Source organism: Mytilus galloprovincialis, chromosome 5 (assembly GCF_965363235.1).
Source record: "Mytilus galloprovincialis chromosome 5, xbMytGall1.hap1.1, whole genome shotgun sequence".
NCBI classification, from domain to species: Eukaryota; Metazoa; Mollusca; class Bivalvia; order Mytilida; family Mytilidae; genus Mytilus; species Mytilus galloprovincialis.
This window is the reverse complement of record NC_134842.1, coordinates 29,579,037-29,604,311: the sequence shown is the minus strand read 5'-3', so window position 1 is coordinate 29,604,311 and position 25,275 is coordinate 29,579,037. Positions and strand designations below refer to the sequence as shown.

General features: G+C 32.2%; 1 protein-coding gene across 2 annotated transcripts in view; it reads left to right on the top strand.

Annotated features, from left to right (window-relative positions):
- LOC143075571 (matrilin-1-like) overlaps positions 1-24,842 on the top strand; it is a 30,407-nt gene extending 5,565 nt beyond the window's left edge. Inside the window, exons 1-7 of one of the 2 annotated variants that reach the window (XM_076251039.1) lie at positions 4,214-4,392; positions 8,926-8,959; positions 11,961-12,117; positions 20,105-20,387; positions 22,816-22,936; positions 23,686-23,757; positions 24,035-24,842. In XM_076251039.1, the coding sequence (XP_076107154.1) occupies positions 4,345-4,392; positions 8,926-8,959; positions 11,961-12,117; positions 20,105-20,387; positions 22,816-22,936; positions 23,686-23,757; positions 24,035-24,585 (1,266 nt within the window). In that variant the 5' untranslated portion in view covers positions 4,214-4,344 and the 3' untranslated portion in view covers positions 24,586-24,842. Of the gene's footprint in view, positions 1-4,213; positions 4,393-8,925; positions 8,960-11,960; positions 12,118-20,104; positions 20,388-22,815; positions 22,937-23,685; positions 23,758-24,034 lie in introns of those variants that run through there. The other variant, XM_076251040.1, reaches the window with a different exon arrangement.
- The last annotated feature ends 433 nt before the right edge of the window (positions 24,843-25,275 follow it).

Sequence of the window (25,275 nt, the reverse complement as noted above, 5' to 3'; positions counted from 1 at the left end):
GGTTCATACACCTTATCGCTATTTGTCCGCATTACTGGATATCACACAGGTTCCCATAAATTTTTGACGTCACAAAACAAAATATCTGACGCCATAATGGAAAAGTGATTGTTGTATGCGTCAAAAGTTCAAGCGGCCGGGTTAGCCTGGGATTTACGATAAGGTGTATTATGGGTACAGAGAGGAAATAAAGGCGTGCTAAATTCTTAGATATGGTATAAATACACCTTGTCGCTATTTGTCTGCCATTACTGGATATCACACAGGTTCCCGTAAAATTTTGACGTCATAAAATAAAATATTTGACGCCACAATGGGAAAGTGATTGTTGTATGAGTCAAAAGTTCAAGAGGCCGGGTCAGCCAGGATTAGCGATAAGGTGTATTGTGTTTCAAAGTTGGTGTCATTTTTATCATACGATCCGTTCTCACATAGAAATATTATTGGTTTACAATGAGGCCATATATATTTACATGATAAAGTAAAAGTGTAAATAAGTTCAGTTTTGGTTAATGCGGTCAAATAATTTTGTTAAAACGACTCAATCTGATATATCGAAACTACTGAAATTTGTTTACAATTCAATATTTTGAATAAAAAGAGGACTTGGTGATACTCTAAATTGATGTGGAAATTTTTTTGTAGCCAATGTGTTCCAATATTCATTGATATTGCTGTCATTTGAATTGTACAATCCATCGTAATATGTATTACTATAAGTGATTAAGTATTCGGCTATATATATATTAAGATTTACATGACAAAGTGTAAATATGGTTAGTTTTGGTTGATGCTATCACATATGGTCAGTTTTGGTTGATGCTGTCAAATATGGTCAGTTTTGGTTGATGCGGACGAATAATTTTGTTATATTCATGAGTCAGTCTGAGATATCAAAACTACTGAAATTAGTTTACAATTCAAAATTTTGATTAAAAAGAGGACATACTGGCACTATAAACTGATGTGAGCATAATTTTGTTTTCCAATATTGCTTTCATTTATATTAAACAATCCACCTGATATAAAAATATAAGTGATTTACTTTGCGGCTATTAAGATTGACATCATGTACATAATAAAGTGCAAATATGGTCAGTTTTGGTTGATGCGGACAAATTATTTTGTTATACCAGTCAGTCTGAGGTATCAAAACAATCAATCTAATTAAAATTAAAGCCTTGATGCGCGACATATCAGAACAGGAGCAATTAAAGGATTTCATTTTAATTAGATTGGAAAACAAAACTGATATTTGTTTATGATGCAATATTTTGAATAAAAAGAGGTCATGCTGGTATTCTTAATTGATGCAAATGAAATTTAGTTAGCATTGTGTTCCAATATTTCTATCATTTGTATTTTCATGATTTTACAATCCATCCTTACATAAAAATATTACAGATTTACTACATGTACTATGCGACTATAAGAGTTCTATAAAAAAGAGCAAATATGGTCAGTTTTGGTTGATGCGGTCAAATATGGTCAGTTTTGGTTGATGCTGTCAAATATGGTCAGTTTTGATTGATGCAGATAAATAATTTTGTTACATGAGTCAGTCTGAGGTATGAAAACTACTGATATTTGTTTCTGATGCGATATTTTGAATAAAAATAGGAAATGCTGGCACTCTCAATTGATGCGAGAAAAAAAATTGTTGTCATTTATTTCCAATATTGTAGTTATTTATATACTACAGTCCCTCTTGACCAAAATTATAACTGAATTACTGTGCAGCTATTTTATAGATTTACATAAAAAAAAAAGCAAATATGGTAAGTTTTGGTTGATGCGGTCAAAAGATTTTATTACACGACTCAGTCTGAAGTATGAAAACTACTGATATTTGTTTATGATTCCATAATTTGAATAAAAAGAGGACATGCTCATTGGCGGATCAAAGGGGGGGGGGAGTGGGGGTCCAGGAGTTGGAGCTCCCTTTTTTTTACGATCAATGCATTTGAATGGGAGCATATAGTTTGAACCCCCCTTTAATCATTGTTGGAACTCCCACCCCCTTTTTATAATGGCTGGATCTGCCCCTGCATGCTGGCACTATAAATTGATGCGAACAAAATTGTTTTCCAATATTGCTGTAACTTGTATAGTACAGTCCCTCTTGACCTAAAATTAAAACTGAAGTACTGTGCAGCTATATAGATTTGCAGAAAGAAAGAGCAAATAATGTCAGTTTAGATTGATGTGGTCAAAAGATTTTTGTTAATCAGGTCCGTCCGAGGTATGAAAACTACTCGTAAACAGAAATTACATTTGATTAATGAGGTCAGATAATTTTGTTATGTGATAACGAGCCATCCTGACTCCCGGAATAACAAATGTAAAACAATTTAAATAATACCCCCCCCCCCCCCCAATAATACTAACGGCCTAATTTATGATCACTGAATTACGGGCTCCTGACTTGGAACAGGCACATACATGCAGAATATGGCGGGGTTAAACATGTTCTCTTGCCGATTATAAATCTGAAATAAAACCGGCAAAATAGTAAAACTCTATATAATATTAATCGCTATTTTGCCGAAGCCTTTATATTTAGACAAATATTTCTTAAAACTTATAAATCAATTCTAGCCGTAGAATTTATAAATCCGACAATTTTAGCCGTAGAACTGTTCTAGAAGTAGAACTGACCAAAGATTTGGTCAGTTCTAGCTAGAACTGACTAAAACTGTTCTAGGGTAGAACTGTCAGGATCAGTTCTAGCTAGAACTGTCTAAATCAGTTCTAGGTAGAACTGACCAAATCAGTTCTAGCTAGAACAGTTCTAACCTAGAACTGACTAAAAGGTGTCAGGCTGACAGTTCTACATACTGTTCTAGAACAGTTCTCCTGACAGATTCTGACAGAATTTATGAGAGGTTAGAACTGATCTCCACTGTATAATGTTAATTAAGTTTCCAATATTTGTTATATGAAGATCTCTGTATTTCCCCTAAACAATATTTCCCCAGCCGTAAGAGTGGCCGTAAGTAAATAATAGGTGAACTGAATTTTTATGTGCATATTGTTCTGCGTTTACTTTTCTACTTTGGCTAGAGGTATAGGGGAAGAGTTGAGATCTCATAATAAAACATGTTTAATCCCGCCGCATTTTTGCGCCTGTCCCAAGTCAGGAGCCTCTGGCCTTTGTTAGTCTTGTATTATTTTTAATTTTAGTTTCTTGTGTACAATTTGGAATTTAGTATGGCGGTCATTATCACTGAACTAGTGTATATATATTTGTTTAGGGGCCAGCTGAAGGACGCCTCCGGGTGAGGGAATTTCTCGCTGCATTGTCTGTTCTATGGTCGGGTTGTTGTCTCTTTGACACATTCCCCATTTCCATTCTAAATTTTAGATAAGAAATGTTAGTCTCAGATCTGATCTCCGACCAAAGGTGATACTTTTAGATTGTGGCGGAATGTGATAATTCTCGAAAATATGGGATTAGGTTACATTTTGTCCTATGCAATATCTGAAAAGGTATAAATTTCAAAAACAAAATAAAATCGAAAAGGATGCGATAAAAAGCTGCACCTCCTATCAATTAAGTTTCGTTCAAACGAGATGCTTACAAATTGGCAAATTACGGTTCGCTTGCTTTCACCAGCTCGACGTCAAATAAATCGAAAAAGAAAAAAACAAATATGGCATTAAGTCCTACTGAATAATTGAAGCAGTAGATATAAACATTATCTCATTCCGGTTAGTTTCATGACAAATAAGCGTGCTAATTTTGTTTAAAATGATAAATGGAGACATTTATTATCGTTTAGATCTAACGTTTGTAAAGGCTATCGAGATCGTGTATTTTCATTAATAAACCTAACAATGGTTTACATTGCAGAAATTTGTGAGCAAGTATTGAAAAATCTATAAAATGAACATAAATATTTGATATTTATTGAATTTCTCATCAAAACATACTAAAACAATGCAAAAATGAAACTATTGTTACTGTTTATGATTTGAAATGATGTATCCTAGATTAATTTACTAGACAGTTAGATTAAAAGTAACGCGCGTAATATAACATAGTCAGCTGGGAATCTGTATTTCGTAATTTCCGCTAAAGGATGCTACGCTTTTCTATCAATTTCAATGTACAAAGCTAGCCGTAATTATACCGTTTTGCATTATCATCATTACTGAACTATTTGCAATCAATGTTTAAGGAAATCATACACCAGCGCAGGGATGTTATAAATTTTACACGTGGGCTATAAATGAAATTTTATTATTGTTTTTCATGTTAATATTCCATTGTATAAAATTCCCGTAAACAATCTGCGTTTTAGATGAGTACTGGAACATATCGATACATAAATACACAAAAGCATGAATTTGAAGATTTTTGGTTTATTGCTTCAGTTCACAGTTTGCTTGGTAAGAATACTATTTTAGTAATTTATAATTAAAGTACTTTTCTATGTACTGATAATAGAACCAAGTAGTACTGTCAACGTAATTAGGGGTGAGTTATTAGAGAATTTTTGTTAGAAAAATCATTTGGGATCTGACCTTAAATGTAATTGCCTAGTGACGGAATTTTATTAGATTTTGACAGAAATGTTACATTATAGAAATATATGTACAAGAACTTATCGTAAATTGTGTCATTAATGAATATTGACGGCCCTATATTCTTTTCGTTTCTTTCCCAGAGGCTTGGTGACAACAATTTAACTAATAGTTAAACAAAATCAATTATGTTTCCGAAAAAAGAGATACATATAGTTTAACTTCAACCATGTCATATTATTTCAATATCTATTTCACTCATAATTAAGTTTAAACAGTTTAAACAGATAACATTGCTTTGCACACGATGATTATATTGAATAATTGTTGTTTGTTTAATGTCTAGTGGCAGATAGTTCATGGATGTACCGAAAGACAAGACAGTGTAAGACATTTTGGTATTTAAAACAGTATTTAACCAGATAAGAGGAAATGTAGTTCCTTTAACAGGATCCGTCTACAAAAGATTTTTCTAAGACGGTCATACTCGGAGACGCGTTTTATCTTCAAAAGATTTTTCAAAAACAGTCAAATCCAAAACCCGCGTTTTGTCTACAAAAGGTTGTTCAAAGACGGTCGAAGCCAAAACCCGCGTTGTGTTTTATCAAAAAAGTTAAAAAGGTCAACTTGATAAAGTACAAAATCGTATAGCACTGAGGACCCGAAATTTCAATGTGAATATCTCTAGTCAGTGTAGTAATCTCGAATAAAGTTCATATAAAATCTGATTTATTATCATGCAGATCATGCAGTGGATTTTTAAAAAAAATTTTTTTCTTTTTTTTTGGTTTTAACTCACATATACATGTATCTCAAAGAAAAATGTGCCTTGTTGTCTCATTTGGGTTAATTTCATCAGACAAAAAAAAGAACAAAGCGGGTGGTATTTAGTGATTAGAGAGTCTACCTCTGTCTCGCTTTTGTATTCGTACTAGACTGCACATGAAACGATTCACAGAAATAAGAAAAAATACTTTAACATAATCTTCTTTTGCACTTTTTTTCTTTTTATAAATTGGGGTTTAAAATTTACTTTGGGATGACATTGACACAGTCATATTTGCATTCATCCGTTTACATGAAGCACATTTGTATTCCCTCAGATTCTTTACCATACTATGCCATTGTTAATCTTTTGATTTGTTATTCGGTCCATTTATTTTTATGGGTTCCTCTTGCAAAAAGTCATGAACCTTCAAATTGCTTTGTTTAGAGGTACATGAAATCACTTTGTATTTTAATTCACAGCTTTTCGAAAACCCCATTATCCTAATTAAAATTTGTTAACGCTATATATATATATATCTCAGAATCTTCACAATAAAATGTCATTTTGCACATCTAAGTTTTTGTTTTGTATCTTAAGTTTATTTATTGTTACCCTTATCAAAGCATCGCCTTTGCAAAGGGGCAAGGGATCTGAGTACATCTAAAGAAGATATTGCGTTTCTTTTGGAGGCATGCACTGCTCCCATTTGCGTTTCAAACACAGCTAGCTTACATAAACTAGGTCGGGACCTTTTTAAAATATCTTACTATACGGTATATGAGTTTTTCGGTCATAAAAATTTTGAGCACGATTTTTGTACTCAGACTTAAGAATCAACCAATCAAAATACTGGATTTTGTGTTTCGAGCATGATTTTTGTGCTCCGAGCACTGAGCAAAGTTTTATGACTTCAACCCCAGACGTTGACCTATTATTACTTTTATCTTGTATATTTTAGCCCTTGTGAATAGATCACATTGTGTTTCATAGCCTATCAGCAACATCTCTATATATACGCAATATACTTAATATATAAAGTTCTAGTAATTCAGTGTGATTGTAACATTAGAAAGCAGTGGATAAAACTGAGTGTTTGATCTTTGTTTAATGTTGCGTCAAGCTCTTACATTTATCGACAAATGTTTGTTTGATTACGAGTATTTGCATTGTTAAAACGTAAACATATTTCTGAATTATATGACGTAGAACGGTTCCATTTAATTAAAAAAAGAGTCTGCGGTTGTTTTTGCAAATAAACGAAATTGCAGTTCAAATTTGTATATTTGAAGCGTCTGGCTATACGGTGAAATCAATACTGTATGATGTTAAATAAATGTAATTTGTTTCGCTGTGATCATGATGACATTTTTAAAATCAATTAATGTTAGCGAAATGTAGTACTCTCCGGTTTACCTAATATATGTATAATAAAATAATAGCAAAATATGTGCAAACCAAACTTTTCTTGAACAGTAAAATTGAGAATGGAAATGGAGAATGTGTCAAAGAGACAACAACCCGACCATAGAGCAGACAACAGCAGAAGTTCACCAACAGGTCTTCAATGCAGCGAGAAATTCCCGCACCCGGAAGCGTCCTTCAGCTGGCCCCTAAACAAATATATATACTAGTTCAGTGATAATGAACGCCATACTTAACTCCAAATTGTACACAAGAAACTAAATTTAAAAATTATACAGGACTAACAAAGGCCAGAGGCTCCTGACTTGGGACATGCGCAAACATGCGGTGGGGTTAAACATGTGTTCTTATGAGATCTCAACCCTCCCCCTATACCTATTATAGCCAATGCAGAAAAGTAAACGTATAACAATACGCACATTAACATTCAGTTCAAGAGAAGTGCAAGTCTGATATCAGAAGTTGTATTCAAAGAAAATAAACAAAATGACAATAATACATAAATAACAACAGACTACTAGCAGTTAACTGACATGCCAGCTCCAGACTTCGTTTGAATTGTTTTACATTGTCTTATCGGGGCCTTTTATAGCTGACTATGCGGTATGGGCTTTGCTCATTGTTGAAGGCCGTACGGTGACCTATAGTTGTTAATGTCTGTGTCATTTTGGTCTTTTGTGGATAGTTGTCTCATTGGCAATAATACCACATCTTCTTTTTTATATTCAAGTTGTTATCACACATTTGGTCTATATCCTTTTTTTTTTTATTTATATCAAAGAACATATTTAGTACTCGTACAATGTACTTCGTCATACTGCATGTCTCGTGTCAAATGAAAAATATTAAAAATGAAAACAGCAGTTATAAATGTCATGCATCCAAAGAGAACTCCTGTATTTATTTGTATCAAGTACGTTTAAACTTGAACATTTGAAAGCCATTAACCTATAGACAGAAACAGTGGAACAGCTGTATGACTATATGACCAAAAAGGACATAAAACAATAGCGAAATCCAACTAAGGTCTCTTTACATTTCGAGTTTGAAATTTGCATTTTTAAATTTATATTTCTGATCACATGCTATTTAGATGTACTGTAACTATTAATTATGTAAGCTAGTTTTTATATTTAAGAATACTAGTAGATTACCTTAGCCATATTTGGCATAACTTTTTGAAATTTTGGATCCTCAATGCTCTTCAACTTTGTACTTGTTTGGCTTTATAAATATTTTGATCTGAGCGTTTATGATGTAGACGAAAAATATATAGAAATAGAAACCAGCATTGAAAACTTTCTTAGTAATGTTATTAGTTAATGCTTTATAAAAATCGAATTGATTCCCGATTTGATTATTTCATCAAAACTTTGGTCCAAAAGCACGATTAATAAAAGCCCCTCCCCCTCCAAAGGTGTTGTGAGAAGTGTGAAATTGTTAATCCATGTCTGATAGATTGTCTCGGCATGTGTACATACCAGTCAATATATGACTAGGATAATTTCGTGAATTGTATTTTCTGAAATTACAGTTTCTGCCTTTGTCGATTTACATCGTGATATATCTAACGTTACGTCGAATCGAGTTTGCAACTAAAATTGACCATAGTTTAATTCAACGTATTACACTCCTCTCAGTTTTTAATTATTCTGTCAGTATGTTGTCGATGATTAAATTGCTGTTGTTCGTATCGTATAACAAACCAGTGATAATTATAGCTAGTCTCTGAGGAAATCAAAGTACGATCAGCGTATAAGACGTATTAATCATTGCATAAGGATGCCACTTCCCGGATATTGTCCTTTAACAAAGAGAGAACTTCCTGTTTACCAAAATTGACGATCGCCATGTACGTTCGTCTGTACTTTTCAGTAATAAAGGAAAACACATTGCAGCGTTGTATGAGTGGTACATCTGTACTGATTTAAGCACAATGGCATGCATTTTACATTTTCATTTGCTAAATGTTATTTTATGAATAATGTACGTGCTGTACTAAAATAACGTCAATTCATTAACTATTGCTTAATATATTGAAAATGAAAATTTCGTTAATTTTCTTCACATTTGCTCAAATTTGCTATTTTCCTTTTTAAAGGGACCGGATAAGATTTAAAACAAAACGATGTTACTGCATGCATAGTGAAGCAAAACAACAAATACCAATCTACTAGAAATTAATCAAATTCTTTTTTTATATTTAGTTTCAGACATTTATCAATGGACAACAGTATAAAGGTACGTAAATATCTTACGAATTTATGATCAGAACCAATATTGATACTATGCAAACTCGAAGAAAATATCCAAACATCATCATTTTAAAGCAAATTCTAGCAAAAAATATATGTCTCGTTTAAGATGTGTTCATTGTCTCAACGTGAATTTGAAAGAAAAGAACAAATAGAACAAGAAAATAATATCAAAAATGTCAAAAACTTGTTATTTTCAGTGTTTGCAAATGTTTTTGTTAAGTTTTATGAACGGAAAGAACCATGTCATTTTGCATACAAGGATGTCATGACGTCTATTACAACAGTTCGCTTATGAAGACACAACAGGAACATACATTGTATAACCCTTTTCTCATAACACAAATGTTCTTAAATGGCACGTGGTATATCTCTACCTTCAGAAACAAGCGTATTTCTGTGAAAGAGTTGAATAATAAGATATACAGTAACTAGTCTAATCAAGCCATATATTATATATTAATATATATATAAGTTCCTTTATCCAAAAGCTTTCCCGAACCTGTCGCTGGGCATCACTCCAGTGAATGTTCTGTTCAATTACTAGAATTTTCATGCGGTTAAAGTCATCAGGTTTGTGACCCGACTGTCTGAAGTGCTGAGAAACTGGGAGAAGTGGCTTCTTAGAGATATCACTCCTATGGCCATTGAGGCGTTTGTGGAAAGGCTGCTTTGACTCACCAACATATTGGAGGCCACAAACCGAACATTCTAGTATGTAAATAACATTCATACTTTTGCAGGTAACATTGCAAAATATCTTATAGTTATTTTCGGTTGCCTTACTGTGAAATGTTGATGAATGCTGCATCTGTAGGCAGCATTTGCAGCGTTTTTCTTCTCCCAGTTTCTCAGCACTTCAGACAGTCGGGTCACAAACCTGATGACTTTAACCGCATGAAAATTCTAGTAATTGAACAGAACATTCACTGGAGTGATGCCCAGCGACAGGTTCGGGAAAGCTTTTGGATAAAGGAACTTAATGTACATCATCCAAACGGCATCAATAAAAAATACTAACAGTTTTGTTTTTCACTCATTTTATTGTTAATATACACAGTCACGTATATTGAATTATAGTGTTTTGTTTATATTATTATATTCAGGATTTTGGACTAAAATCAATCGACCAAAACTTACCTGTATTATTACTGATCGATTTTTACACCATATACATTATGTATCAGTATTGTTAAAACTTATGACACAGAAGAAGGCCATTTGTTGAGCCGAAATATTTGTCAACACGATTTATAACAACATTTTCGTATAATAACATCTTATATCAGTACCGTTGTTCAAATTTTTAGACTGATATATTTTTTTCCTTATCTGCATAGTATCGCCTATTCTAGACGATCCGGTACGTAGTAAATTTACTGGTTGGTCTGTTATTAAATCGTGTTGACAAATATTTCAGCTCAACAAATGGCCTTCTTCTGTGTCATAAGTTTTAACAATATATCAAATATTTCGGCTCAACAAATGACCTTCTTCTGTGTCATAAGTTTTAACAATATATCAAATATTTCGGCTCAACAAATGGCCTTCTTCTGTGTCACAAGTTTTAACAATATTTTGAAAACTTGTGACACAAAAGAAGGCCATTTGTTGAACCGAAATATTTGTCAACACGATTTAATAACAACATTTTCGTATAATAACATCTTATATCAGTACCGTTGTGCAAATTTTTAGACTGATATATATATATATATATATATATATATATATATATGTGTGTGTGTGTACTTATAACTATATAACCACACCATGTTTTATCGTATTCATTGTTTATTCTTAGGGGATTAAAGAAACATTTTTATCTGGTAACTCTTATACTATACCATTAAGACTTTTAAAAGAATAAGTTAGCACATGTCAATTGCAAAGACCAAATGTTGACCTCTATTTGACTTTTTGTTTCGTTGACATATACCCCACATATTTTGTCATTCATACACAAATACAAACACTTCTTCAGCTATAGACTACATCATTATCAATATATATGCGATGTATAAAGTGACTGTATCATTCTCCTGTAATTAGATCAGCATTTGACAAGTGCTCGAAAATCAACTGTCATCTACAAAATATGACCTTGAGTACCACCTTTCTTGTTACTTGTCTATTTATTCCTTTACTATAACAGCCTAACAGGTCACTTGTCGTTATGTTATATCGGATTACAATTCATAAGAGAGCCTGCAGATAACATATACAAGGCCATTATACAAAACTGTACGAATTTACTGTAATATATAAAGCTCTTCAGCATGTGTTGAAATATATACATAGAATGTTGTGTTTTTTGTGTCTAACATGATTTTCGTGGAAGCATCAACGCAAAAACATGGGAAAAAGAGAAGAAAATAACAATTGTAATAGCTAGGATATTGTCTAAAGGTTTCGCAGTCTTAATTTTAAACAATTGAATAATTCATAAACTGACATTTTATATATTCAAAATGTATCATTTACATGGAAATAATGTATGTCTATACAATACAACGGTTTCTGTCTTACTGCCAAGAAATAATTTAAAGTAGTTTCCGGAGGGATACTACACAAATGAATGCATTTTCCCCCCTATATATTACTTAAAGCCTCTATTTGATACGAACTGATCGGGTTTAACTACTACATTATGCAAGACGTATTCAATTCATGTTAGGTTGGATGAATGGAGCAATCGATTTACATATTGGTAGTTGCACTATTATAGATACATCAAATTCCAAAAGGTGAATCGCTCTTTTAAAATTCATCTTTCGATGTAGATTTTTAATAATATTCAAAATTTTAAGCTAAAGATTATAGTGTTGACTTTTCATTGAAGAGATTTATTTTCACATTCCTTCTTATATCTACAAACTCAGTGTCCTTTTTGAATAGCTACATGTAATCTATAAACTTTAAGATTCCATCAATTGATTTCATTACATAAGACCAGGTGTTAAATACTGATTTTTTATTTATTGTAGAATGTGGCGGCAAGCCAGCAGATATCATGTTTGCCCTGGATTCGTCTGCCAGCATTTCATTCAAGGATTTCCAGAAAGAAATAAACTTTACACAGAACTTAATAAAGATATTTGATATTGGCTCAGACAAAACTCGAGTTGGGCTTGTCACATTTAGGTACGTTATGAATTTGTCAAATACAATATATTGATTGAAATAATATATTTGTTATAATTTTCAAATCAAAACAGGAAGTTATTGGGTTACGTATCACGGATAACATCGATTTAAATGTTTACATGATATCAAAGAAATGACAAGTCACTTAAGCCCAGGTAGTATTCCGAAGGCAAACAAACCTTTTGTCTCATTACAATCTGCCATCGTCATATATTTAAATTACAAATAAACTACCTGCAGTGCGTACCTGAAATCAAACTCAACGCAATTTAGTACTGATATCAATTCATGTCATCCTACACTTTATATGCTGATATTCATTCATGGCGTCCTATACTTATATCAAACTCAAAGCATTTTAGTACTGATATCAATTCATGTCATCCTACACGTTAAATCAAACTCAAAGCATGTTAGTACTGATATCAATTTATGTCATCCTACACTTTATATCAAACTCAAAGCCTTTTAGTACTGATATCAATTCATGTCATCCTAGACTTTATATCAAACTCAAAGCATGTTAGTACTGATATCAAATCATGTCATCCTACACTTTATATCAAACTCAAAGCATGTTAGTACTGATATCAATTCATGTCATCCTACACTTTATATCAAACTCAAAGCCTTTTAGTACTGATATCAATTCATGTCATCCTACACTTTATATCAAACTCAAAGCATGTTAGTACTGATATCAATTTATGTCGTCCTACACTTTATATCAAACTCAAAGAATTTTAGTACTGATATCAAATCATGTCATCCTACACTTTATATCAAACTCAAGGCATGTTAGTCCTGATATCAATTCATGTCATCCTACACTTTATATCAAACTCAAGGCATGTAAGTACTGATATCAATTCATGTCATCCTACACTTTATATCAAACTCAAAGCATTTTAGTACTGATATCAATTCATGTCATCCTACACTTTATATCATTAGTACTGATATCAATTTATGTCGTCCTACACTTTATATCAAACTCAAAGAATTTTAGTACTGATATCAAATCATGTCATCCTACACTTTATATCAAACTCAAGGCATGTTAGTCCTGATATCAATTCATGTCATCCTACACTTTATATCAAACTCAAGGCATGTAAGTACTGATATCAATTCATATCATCCTACACTTTATATCAAACTCAAAGCATTTTAGTACTGATATCAATTCATGTCATCCTACACTTTATATCAAACTCAAAGCATGTTAGTACTGATATCAATTCGTGTCATCCTACACTTTATATCAAACTCAAAGCCTTTTAGTACTGATATCAATTCATGTCATCCTACACGTTATATTAAACTCAAAGCATGTTAGTACTGGTATCAAATCATGTCATCCTACACGTTAAATCAAACTCAAGGCATGTTAGTACTGATATCAATTTATGTCATCCTACACGTTCAATCAAACTCAAAGCCTTTTAGTACTGATATCAATTCATGTCATCATCCTACACTTTATATCAAACTCAAAGCATTTTAGTACTGATATCAATTCATGTCATCCTACACTTTATATCAAACTTAAAGCATGTTAGTACTGATATAAAATCATGTCATCCTACACGTTAAATCAAACTCAGGGCATTTTAGTACTTATATCAATTCATTTTATCCTACACTTTATATCAAACTCAAAGCATGTTAGTACTGATATCAATTCATGTCATCCTACACTTTATATCAAACTCAAAGCATTTTAATTAGTACTTATATCAATTCATGTCATCCTACACTTTATATCAAACTCATAGCATTTTAGTACTGATATCAATTCATGTCATCCTACACTTTATGTCAAACTCAAAGCCTTTTAGTACTGATATCAAATCATGTCATCCTACACTTTATATCAAACTCAAAGCATGTTAGTACTGATATCAATTCATGTCATCATCCTACACTTTATATCAAACTCAAAGCCTTTTAGTACTGATATCAATTCATGTCATTGTACACTTTATATCAAACTCAAAGCCTTTTAGTACTGATATCAATTCATGTCATCCTACACTTTATATCAAACTCAAAGCATTTTAGTACTGATATCAATTCATGTCATCCTACACGTTAAATCAAACTCAAGGCATGTTAGTACTGATATCAATTCATGTCATCCTACACTTTATATCAAACTCAAAGCATTTTAATTAGTACTTATATCAATTCATGTCATCCTACACTTTATATCAAACTCATAGCATTTTAGTACTGATATCAATTCATGTCATCCTACACTTTATGTCAAACTCAAAGCCTTTTAGTACTGATATCAAATCATGTCATCCTACACTTTATATCAAACTCAAAGCATGTTAGTACTGATATCAATTCATGTCATCATCCTACACTTTATATCAAACTCAAAGCCTTTTAGTACTGATATCAATTCATGTCATTGTACACTGTATATCAAACTCAAAGCCTTTTAGTACTGATATCAATTCATGTCATCTTACACTTTATATCAAACTCAAAGCCTTTTAGTACTGATATCAATGCATGTCGTCCTACACTTTATATCAAACTCAAAGAATTTTAGTACTGATATCAAATCATGTCATCCTACACTTTATATCAAACTCAAGGCATGTAAGTACTGATATCGATTCATGTCGTCCTACACTTTATATCAAACTCAAAGCATTTTAGTACTGATATCAAATCATATCATCCTACACTTTATATCAAACTCAAGGCATGTAAGTACTGATATCAAATCATGTCATCCTACACTTTATATCAAACTCAAAGCATTTTAGTACTGATATCAATTCATGTCATCCTACACTTTATATCAAACTCAAAGCATGTTAGTACTGATATCAATTCATGTCATCCTACACTTTATATCAAACTCAAAGCCTTTTAGTACTGATATCCATTCATGTCATCCTACACGTTATATCAAACTCAAAGCATGTTAGTACTGGTATCAAATCATGTCATCCTACACGTTAAATCAAACTCAAGGCATGTTAGCACTGATACCAATTTATGTCATCCTACACGTTAAATCAAACTCAAAGCCTTTTAGTACTGATACCAATTCATGTCATCATCCTACACTTTATATCAAACTCAAAGCATTTTAGTACTGATATCAATTCATGTCATCCTACACTTTATATCAAACTTAAAGCATGTTAGTACTGATATAAAATCATGTCATCCTACACGTTAAATCAAACTCAGGGCATTTCAGTACTTATATCAATTCATTTTATCCTACACTTTATATCAAACTCAAAGCATGTTAGTACTGATATCAATTTATGTCATCCTACACTTTATATCAAACTCAAAGCATTTTAATTAGTACTTATATCAATTCATGTCATCCTACACTTTATATCAAACTCATAGCATTTTAGTACTAATATCAATTCATGTCATCCTACACTTTATGTCAAACTCAAAGCCTTTTAGTACTGATATCAAATCATGTCATCTTACACTTTATATCAAATTCAAAGCATGTTAGTACTGATATCAATTCATGTGATCATCATACACTTTATATCAAACTCAAAGCCTTTTAGTACTGATATCAATTCATGTCATTGTACACTTTATATCAAACTCAAAGCCTTTTAGTACTGATATCAATTCATGTCATCCTACACTTTATATCAAACTCAAAGCATTTTAGTACTGACATCAATTCATGTCATCCTACACTTTATATCGAACTCAAAGCATGTTAGCACTGATATCAAATCATGTCATCCTACACTTTATATCAAACTCAAAGCATGTTAGTCTTGATATCAATTCATGTCATCCTACACTTTATATCAAACTCAAAGCCTTTTAGTACTGATATCAATTCATGTCATCCTACACGTTAAATCAAACTCAAGGCATGTTAGTACTGATATCAATTTATGTCATCCTACACTTTATATCAAACTCAAAGCCTTTTAGCACTGATATCAATTCATGTCATCCTACACTTTATATCGAACTCAAAGCATGTTAGTACTGATATCAAATCATGTCATCTTACACTTTATATCAAACTCAAAGCATGTTAGTCTTGATATCAATTCATGTCATCCTACACTTTATATCAAACTCAAAGCCTTTTAGTACTGATATCAATTCATCTCGTCCTACACTTTATATCAAACTTAAAGCATGTTAGTACTTATATCAATTTATGTCATCCTACAATTTATATCAAACTCAAAGCATTTTAGTACTGACATCAAATCATGTCATCCTACACTTTATATCAAACTCAAAGCATGTTAGTACTGATATCAATTCATGTCATTCTACACTTTATATCAAACTCAAAGCCTTTTAGTACTGATATCAATTCATGTCATCCTACACTTTATATCAAACTCAAAGCATTTTAGTACTGATATCAATTCATGTCATCCTACACGTTAAATCAAACTCAAGGCATGTTAGTAATGATATCAATTTATGTCATCCTACACTTTATATCAAACTCAAAGCCTTTTAGTACTGATATCAATTCATGTCATTGTACACTTTATATCAAACTCAAAGCCTTTTAGTACTGATATCAATTCATGTCATCCTACACTTTATATCAAACTTAAAGTATTTTAGTACTGATATCAATTCATGTCATCCTACACTTTATATCAAACTCAAAGCCTTTTAGTACTGATATCAATTCATGTCATCCTACACTTTATATCAAACTCAAAGCATGTTAGTACTGATATCAAATCATGTCATCCTACACTTTATATCAAACTCAAAGCCTTTTAGTACTGATATCAATTCATGTCATCCTACACTTTATATCAAACTCAAAGCCTTTTAGTACTGATATCAATTCATGTCATCCTACACTTTATATCAAACTCAAAGCATGTTAGTACTGATATCAATTTATGTCGTCCTACACTTTATATCAAACTCAAAGCATTTTAGTACTGATATCAAATCATGTCATCCTACACTTTATATCAAACTCAAAGCCTTTTAGTACTGATATCAATGCATGTCGTCCTACACTTTATATCAAACTCAAAGCCTTTTAGTACTGATATCAATTCATGTCATCCTACACTTTATATCAAACTCAAAGCCTTTTAGTACTGATATCAATTCATGTCATCCTACACTTTATATCAAACTCAAAGCCTTTTAGTACTTATATCAATTCATGTCATCCTACACTTTATATCAAACTCAAAGCCTTTTAGTACTGATATCAATGCATGTCGTCCTACACTTTATATCAAACTCAAAGCATGTTAGTACTGATATCAATTCATGTCATCCTACACTTTATATCAAACTCAAAGCATTTTAATTAGTACTGATATCAATTCATGTCATCCTACACTTTATATCAAACTCAAGGCATGTAAGTACTGATATCAATTCATGTCATCCTACACTTTATATCAAACTCAAAGCATTTTAGTACTGATATCAATTCATGTCATCCTACACTTTATATCAAACTCAAAGCATGTTAGTACTGATATCAATTCATGTCATCCTACACTTTATATCAAACTCAAAGCCTTTTAGTACTGATATCAATTCATGTCATCCTACACGGTATATCAAACTCAAAGCATGTTAGTACTGGTATCAAATCATGTCATCCTGCACGTCAAATCAAACTTAAGGCATGTTAGTACTGATATCAATTTATGTCATTCTACACTTTATATCAAACTCAAAGCATTTTAGTACTTATATCAATTCATGTCATCCTACACGGTATATCAAACTCAAAACATGTTAGAACTTATATCAATTGATAATTTAATTTTGGATGTAACGCGTCTTCTGATTGGCTGACGTTATTTTGTTATCAGACTATAGACATAATTTAGTCATGTGACCGTGACGTCATCAACGTTTTCAAGGTTTTCTACGGTTTAAAATGGAATTTAGAATTAAATTATAAGAAATGACTGTAATATTTTTTCTGTCTATTCGAAATAACATAAAAAATGTGGTGCACACTGTTAAATAACCCGCTACGCGCGTTATTCAGTGTGCACCAAATTTTTTATGTTATTTCTTCATAGACAGAAAAAATATTACAGTCACTCCTTAAATGTCATCATCCTACACGTTATATCAAACTCAAAGCATGTTAGTACTGATATCAATTCATGTCATCCTACACTTTATATCAAACTCAAAGCATTTTAGTACTGATATCAAATCATGTCATCCTACACTTTATATCAAACTCAAGGCATGTAAGTACTGATATCGATTCATGTCGTCCTACACTTTATATCAAACTCAAAGCATTTTAGTACTGATATCAATTCATGTCATCCTACACTTTATGTCAAACTCAAAGCATTTTAGTACTGATATCAATTCATGTCATCCTACACTTTATATCAAACTCAAAGCATGTTAGTACTGGTATCAAATCATGTCATCCTACACTTTATATCAAACTCAAGGCATGTAAGTACTGATATCGATTCATGTCATCCTACACTTTATATCAAACTCAAAGCATTTTAGTACTGATATCAATTCATGTCATCCTACACTTTATATCAAACTCAAAGCATGTTAGTACTGGTATCAAATCATGTCATCCTACACTTTATATTATTGTTTGTTCTGTATAGAAGGTGTGTCATACAGCGATATAACAAATAATACGGTTAGACATCTGAGAAATATAAAGAACAAACCGTGTATGTAGGATTCCGATACACACAAAAAAACACATTCGTGGCGTTTGGCTATTGTCTGTTCTATGGTCGGGTTGTTGTCGCTTTGACACATTCCCCATTTCCTTTCTCAATTTTACACTAACCTATTCATCTTGACTATAAGGGACTATAAGTTAGTTCACTATTTCCCAACTTAAATAGATGCAATGGTCGAACAACAATAGTTTAATTGTACTTTTTTATCAATATAAAGTCTCCTATTAAAGCAATAACGAAAATATTTGGAGGATACTGATTTGTAATATGTTATAAGCAATATAAACATTTAGCTGAATGCGAAAAAATAAACCATTGTTTATCAATTTTTGGCAGTGGAATCATATTGATCTCTATATTTGTTGCTAACCGTCAGTAAATGTGTTAACAAAACAACGATTTTTATTTCAATACGTCTTTGAAAAAAAATAGGCTGTGTGAAACACTTTTCTGGTTAAACCTGTCACTCACATTCATTAATATTAGACAGTATGTACTAAATGGACATACTAATATAAATAGTTCGGTCACTTCACTTTGAAATGTAAATAACTAACATTTCCAGATTACTGTATCTTATTTACTGAGAAATTTCATTATTTTGAAACAATTTCTACGAAAGCAGAATGCGGCCATATCAATTATTCACTTTTTTACTTTTTTTTAAATAAATAACTTGAATAATTCTGTGGCCTTTAGCCTCTTTTGCATTGAGCAATCGAAACTACGGTCACCATTATAAACTATTGACCAATACAACGTCTGTGTCTCAACTCAATACCTTTATTCGCTACATTCACCGTCTTACAAATGTAGATCTTTAGATACTATAATACTCGTATTACTATGATTAGTAAATTTATACCTGATTGATCTTTTATTTTATTTTGTTTTGAATGCACGAGGACAAGACATCTATAAAAGGTCTTAATTATACAATTATAAATATGATATTGTGTTTCCGCTTCTCTCTTTTCCCTGTGATTTCTAATTAGGCATTTATCATACTGGTACAACAAACGGCTATGAAACCTATATTAATCTTCCATGTCTTCTGTTGATATAATAAAAGGAGATAAAGAGAAAATGACAATAACTTAAGATAGAAACCCTTATAACACTAACACTAAAAGTCATATAGAGTCTTCGTCAATATACAATGGGCAGGGTCTCTAATCTGTTCAATATTTGTTCTTTCTCTACCAAAGAAAAACTATGATCTTTCACAATGTTTTATAAATCATGTAATATTTGCATTATCTTCGAATTTGTAGTACAACAGTTGTCCCAGTACTCCGAGTGGGAGAGTTTGAAACTAAAGTGGACATTTTGGAAAAGACAAACGGAATACAGTTTCAAGGAGGTAACACCAACACTGCAGAAGCACTAAGTTACATTCGACAGAAAGGTTTTAAAGCCACTGAGTCAAAAGATCGACCTAAGATAGCCATTATATTGACCGATGGTCAGTCCAATGACGTAGTTCGGACAATAACGGAAGCTGCAAAGACAAAGACAGATGGAATAACCGTATTTGTCATTGGAATAGGGTCACAGGTTAGCGTTTACTTCAGATATACGTATACCGGTATGCAAGAAGTAAATACAAAAAGGAAAATGTTGTATGATTGCCAATGAGACAACTCTCAACAAGAGACCAAATTAAATAGAAATAAACAGGTATTATAGGTCACCGCACGGCCTTCAACAATGAGCAAAGTAAACACCGCATAGTCAGATGTAAAGGGCCCAAAATCACAAATGTAAAACAATTCAAACGAGACGTTTATTTACTATAATTGTAACCTTATGGGGGACTGTACGGAGTTTACAGAAAAAAATATTCAATAGTGGTACAAATCAGCAAAAAGGAGAGAGAAAAGAACAAATGATAATCATGATAATGATATGCTAAAATAAAAAAACCGAGAATAATACAAAATATAAAAAGAATGGAGAAATTTAGATTAACCTAGAAAATTAAATCAATTAAAGAGCAGATTGCTCTGAGGGATACGATTGCCATCGTTTTCATTGACACATGTATACATATAGCTGGATAATATTATTTTCAAACTAATTCAACTGCACATGTAAAATGTAATTTACGTAATCTGAATAGTTACAAAATAGCCAATCCCGGATACAAGTGTAACAGTCTGAACAATGTACTTATTGTGTTTTATTTTTTACTATCAATTCCAAGTTTACTTTCCACTGAGACTCAGAGTGAGATAAGGTATTTCACTTCGTATCTTATCACCTATAATTTTTCCTACGTTAATTTTAGGAGGAACCCCATTCCTAATTCTTTAAATATTTAATTTCCTTTGGGTCAGTGGTCATGACTCCTTTCCGTACACATTCCTCGGTTTAAATTGCGATCGTTTTTAATATGATACGACGTTTATCGATAGAACGAGTTAATTTTTCTCGACGTGTTGTATCGTATTTAGATTCAGAATTGACGAAAGTCACTTCCGGAAGGGAGACAACTCGAAACGATAATATGGAAGACTTCATTTCGCCTGAAGGGGTGTTGTTGTTACACCTTTGCGATGTGGACTACATTTATTTTAATTTAAATGATGCATATGATTTAAAATTATGCAACAACAGTAACCCTCAATAGCCGACATACATAGAAAGGACCCCGTGAGTATTAAATTAATCAATTGAGTGGGGAATCCAGAGCAACCATTCAATCTAATACCCCTTGAAGTCAAGAAAACTATACGCATGCACATAATTACCTAGTAAACAAACCCTGAAGCAAGAACGTATATTAAATGTTAATTTAACAACCTAGATGGTTCTCTATTTCTTTATGGACGTACAATATCAAATATCAGTTTCATAACGGTGACATATATAAGAAAAACTCCACTTCAGTTCTTATATGACAGAAATAGATTTATTGGAATTCAGAGAACTCTCGCATTTTTATCAAAACTGGGGAATTTCCTCTGACGTGTTTCTAAATTTATAAAAACACTAAATATAAATACTGCTTACATTTGTAATTCTGATTTCCGTGTTGTTAAAAACACGCATATAAGTCAAGGGAAATATCAAACATGAAGATTATGAAAGGAACATTATAGAAAGTTGTTTAAGTTCAATCCCTTTGTTTGTTTTTACCTTTTAAAGCAAGACAATCATAAGAATCTGAGATGCTCCTTAATGTTTAGAATAAAACGGTTGACGTGAGGGCATGGCCCTGAGCCAATGGTATTAGTCTACAGATTGCTTAATGCAATCGTATCCCCCCCACCCCCCCAAAAAAAATGAAGGACCACCTTGCAGACCCTCCTGTATGTGTTTGTGACATGTTATGTCAGTATGTTCTTTATATTGATTAAAATAAACTTTGTGCCATTCGGGATACAAATTTTCATGCAAATATGGCTTTCGGAAGAGTCAAAATCGAATAAACTACCACTTCTATAATACGACGAAGACGAGGGGGATTTTATACAGATCAGAGATACTTTTCACAAAAATTCTTACAATTAAATTTGATCGTACTAAGTTGTTCGTCATAAACGGAAATTTGCATGACTATTCTGTTATTCCTCAGTAGTACCCGAACGATGCACAAAGAAGTAAGGTTGATTTATTAAGCGGATGGAGCTAATATTTTCACAATCAAACACAATAAAATTATATGACGGAATTAAATGATTAGTTTTTTTCTGTCAATTCAAGATCAGCATCTGTATACATGTACATATATAGCAATGAGTTGTAAGATGATTACCTCTATAGAACCATGGTATTTCACAATTTAATATTCATCATATATGTTTACTTGTTAGTCGACTCGTGCTGCATTTCAACTGTTTTGATTCAGAATTTGATAAGAATTTCTTATATATTCTTGGCTTTTAAAAATTTGGCTTCAGGAGTACCTAATTGAGGTAATTTGAAATCTAGAAAAGCGCATCGGACAATGAAATTGATAAAGTGTTGTTTTTATTTTTAGGTAGATGAACAGGAGCTGGAAGCTATAGCAACCAAACCATTGTCACATTATATGTTAAAGATTGGAAACTTTGATGCATTGGACTCAATCAAAGATGAGCTGGCGATAAAGGCATGTGAAGGTAATGCATCACGTGTTTGTCATCGATTAGATCGCAGTAATGTAAATTAGCCTCGATATGATTTTATATACAAAATGACAGACATTTTTTTCTTTTAAAAGTCAACGGGGATATGAGGCATATGTCAATGAGATAGCAACGTAAAAAAATACCAATATGTATTTTAAAAGAATTGCCGCCTTCAACAACAGAAAAGTGTACATGCAACCTTGAAAGTATTAATTTTATCGTCTAAACAATTTAAACAGAAAAAAAAGTAAAACCACAAAACTTCTGAACTCCGAAGAAAAATCAAAACGGAAAGTCCCTAATCAAAACATTTAAAAAATGGACAACACCTGACTTGGTACAGACATTTTCTTATGTAGAAAATTGTGGATTCAGCCTAGTTTTATAGCTAGCTAAACCTTTAACTTGTATGACTCTCAATGCTCTGCTCGTGCTAATATATGTATTCTATTTCAAATTAACACCTTCAAAACAATATGGAAAAAGGACATACATGTTTAGTCCCCTGCGATCTTATATATGAATGAATAAACCATCAAATTAATTCACCATTCAAGGTACATGTAGCAATGCATCATTCCAATATCAATGAAGCTTTATGTGTCTGAAGATACTTGTCTGCGTAGTTTTTGGATACTAGTATTATTGGCAATGTATCATAAGATAAGTTAACAATTTTGAAAGGTACAATCAAGAAAATTCCATTAAAACACATAACATTGACATTATATTGTTTTTAGTTGTACCCGTGACACCAGCGCCACCGACCGAGCCCATGATGAATGACGACGAAGTACTTTATGGAGAAGGCAGTAAGTTATTTTACTTTGTTAAAATTTATAAAGGAACAGTATGATATAAAAATCAATGCAGTTCAGTAATTTTTAGTAACTTCAGTGGATACTTTTTTTTATAAAAGCAAACTTAAAACATTTTAAAACTGATGAATGCATTTTTTTACTCATAAGTGCTATACACTTACATATATAATTATAGTCTTAATGTTTCATGTCCAAAATTCAATGAATTATGAAGTTCTATAAGTCTTATGCACACTAATTATAATATGAACTATTTTCTATTATGTAGCATGTTCTCCTGCCAAACCTATGAGCATTGCATATGCTGTGGATACGTCATCGATTGGTGCGGAAAATGCGTACTTCGTAATGGTGTTAATAAATAGAATCGCATCGAGGCTCCGAATGGACAAGCAACAAATCAGCTTAAGTGTCTTGACAAGTTCGTGTGGGCTCCAATCACAAGATGGTGGCCTTATAGACCATGTTCATGACCAGAAATCGTTACAGAACAGTCTGGACACCATGACATCAGCCTCGTTTCAAAGCATACTTCGAGATATGAGACAGAAAATTCAATCGGACAAAGGTATAAAGGTTGGCTTCATCTTTCTCAGTCGACCACTGAGCAAGGAAGAATTTCACAAGTCTGAACTGGAATCCAGGCGGGCTAAATTTAAGAAAATTCACATATTTGTAGTGGGGATTGGGTCACGTTTGGATGAGTCGCAAGCAATTGGTTTGACAGTAGAAAAGAATCATTACATGCATACTGATTCGTATGATACCCTGTACGAGCTGGAAGGGCCTATCTTGTACCGCATATGTAAACTTAATTAACATCCAAATTGGATATAGCATACATTAAAATTCCAAGACTTACTGAAGCTAAAATAAACGGTATACAAATATTATGTAAAGATAATCCATCAAAAGAGTGAAATTTTTAGCTTGGGACAGTAGTTTTTTTATTTCTGTTCACCGGCGAAAATCCTAGCTTGGGAGTGTAGTGTACATACAAATTTTATTGAATGAAATGAAAAGAAAAAGATTATTTGTGATAATAAAACAAAAATAAAATCGCAGCTACACCGAAAGACTTGGTGATGTTTCTGTATTTATTGTTCTATTGAATTGTATTTTATAATGACATTTACCTCATATAGTAAGATGGCCTTTGGGATCTGACATTTCAACTAATGAGGCACCAAATGAATTTGAAAAAAAAAATACTCTCATTATACAAAGATCAATGGAAACAAAATAATTATAATCCAGATTAAAACCAAAAAAATAAATACCGCAGACACTATTTAAAGTATCTAGTACTACTGACATTTAAGTCCACAACACGGAAACATTATATAAATATGAATCTTGCATTGTACGATGAATTGGAGACGCTACTTCACTATAAACATCCATCTAAATACATTATTCCGATTCACGAATCAACCATTAAATTAATGTTCTTTCTTCTAAACACCCCCATACCAATTGAACATTTTAGGAATTCAACATTCGTCTTTG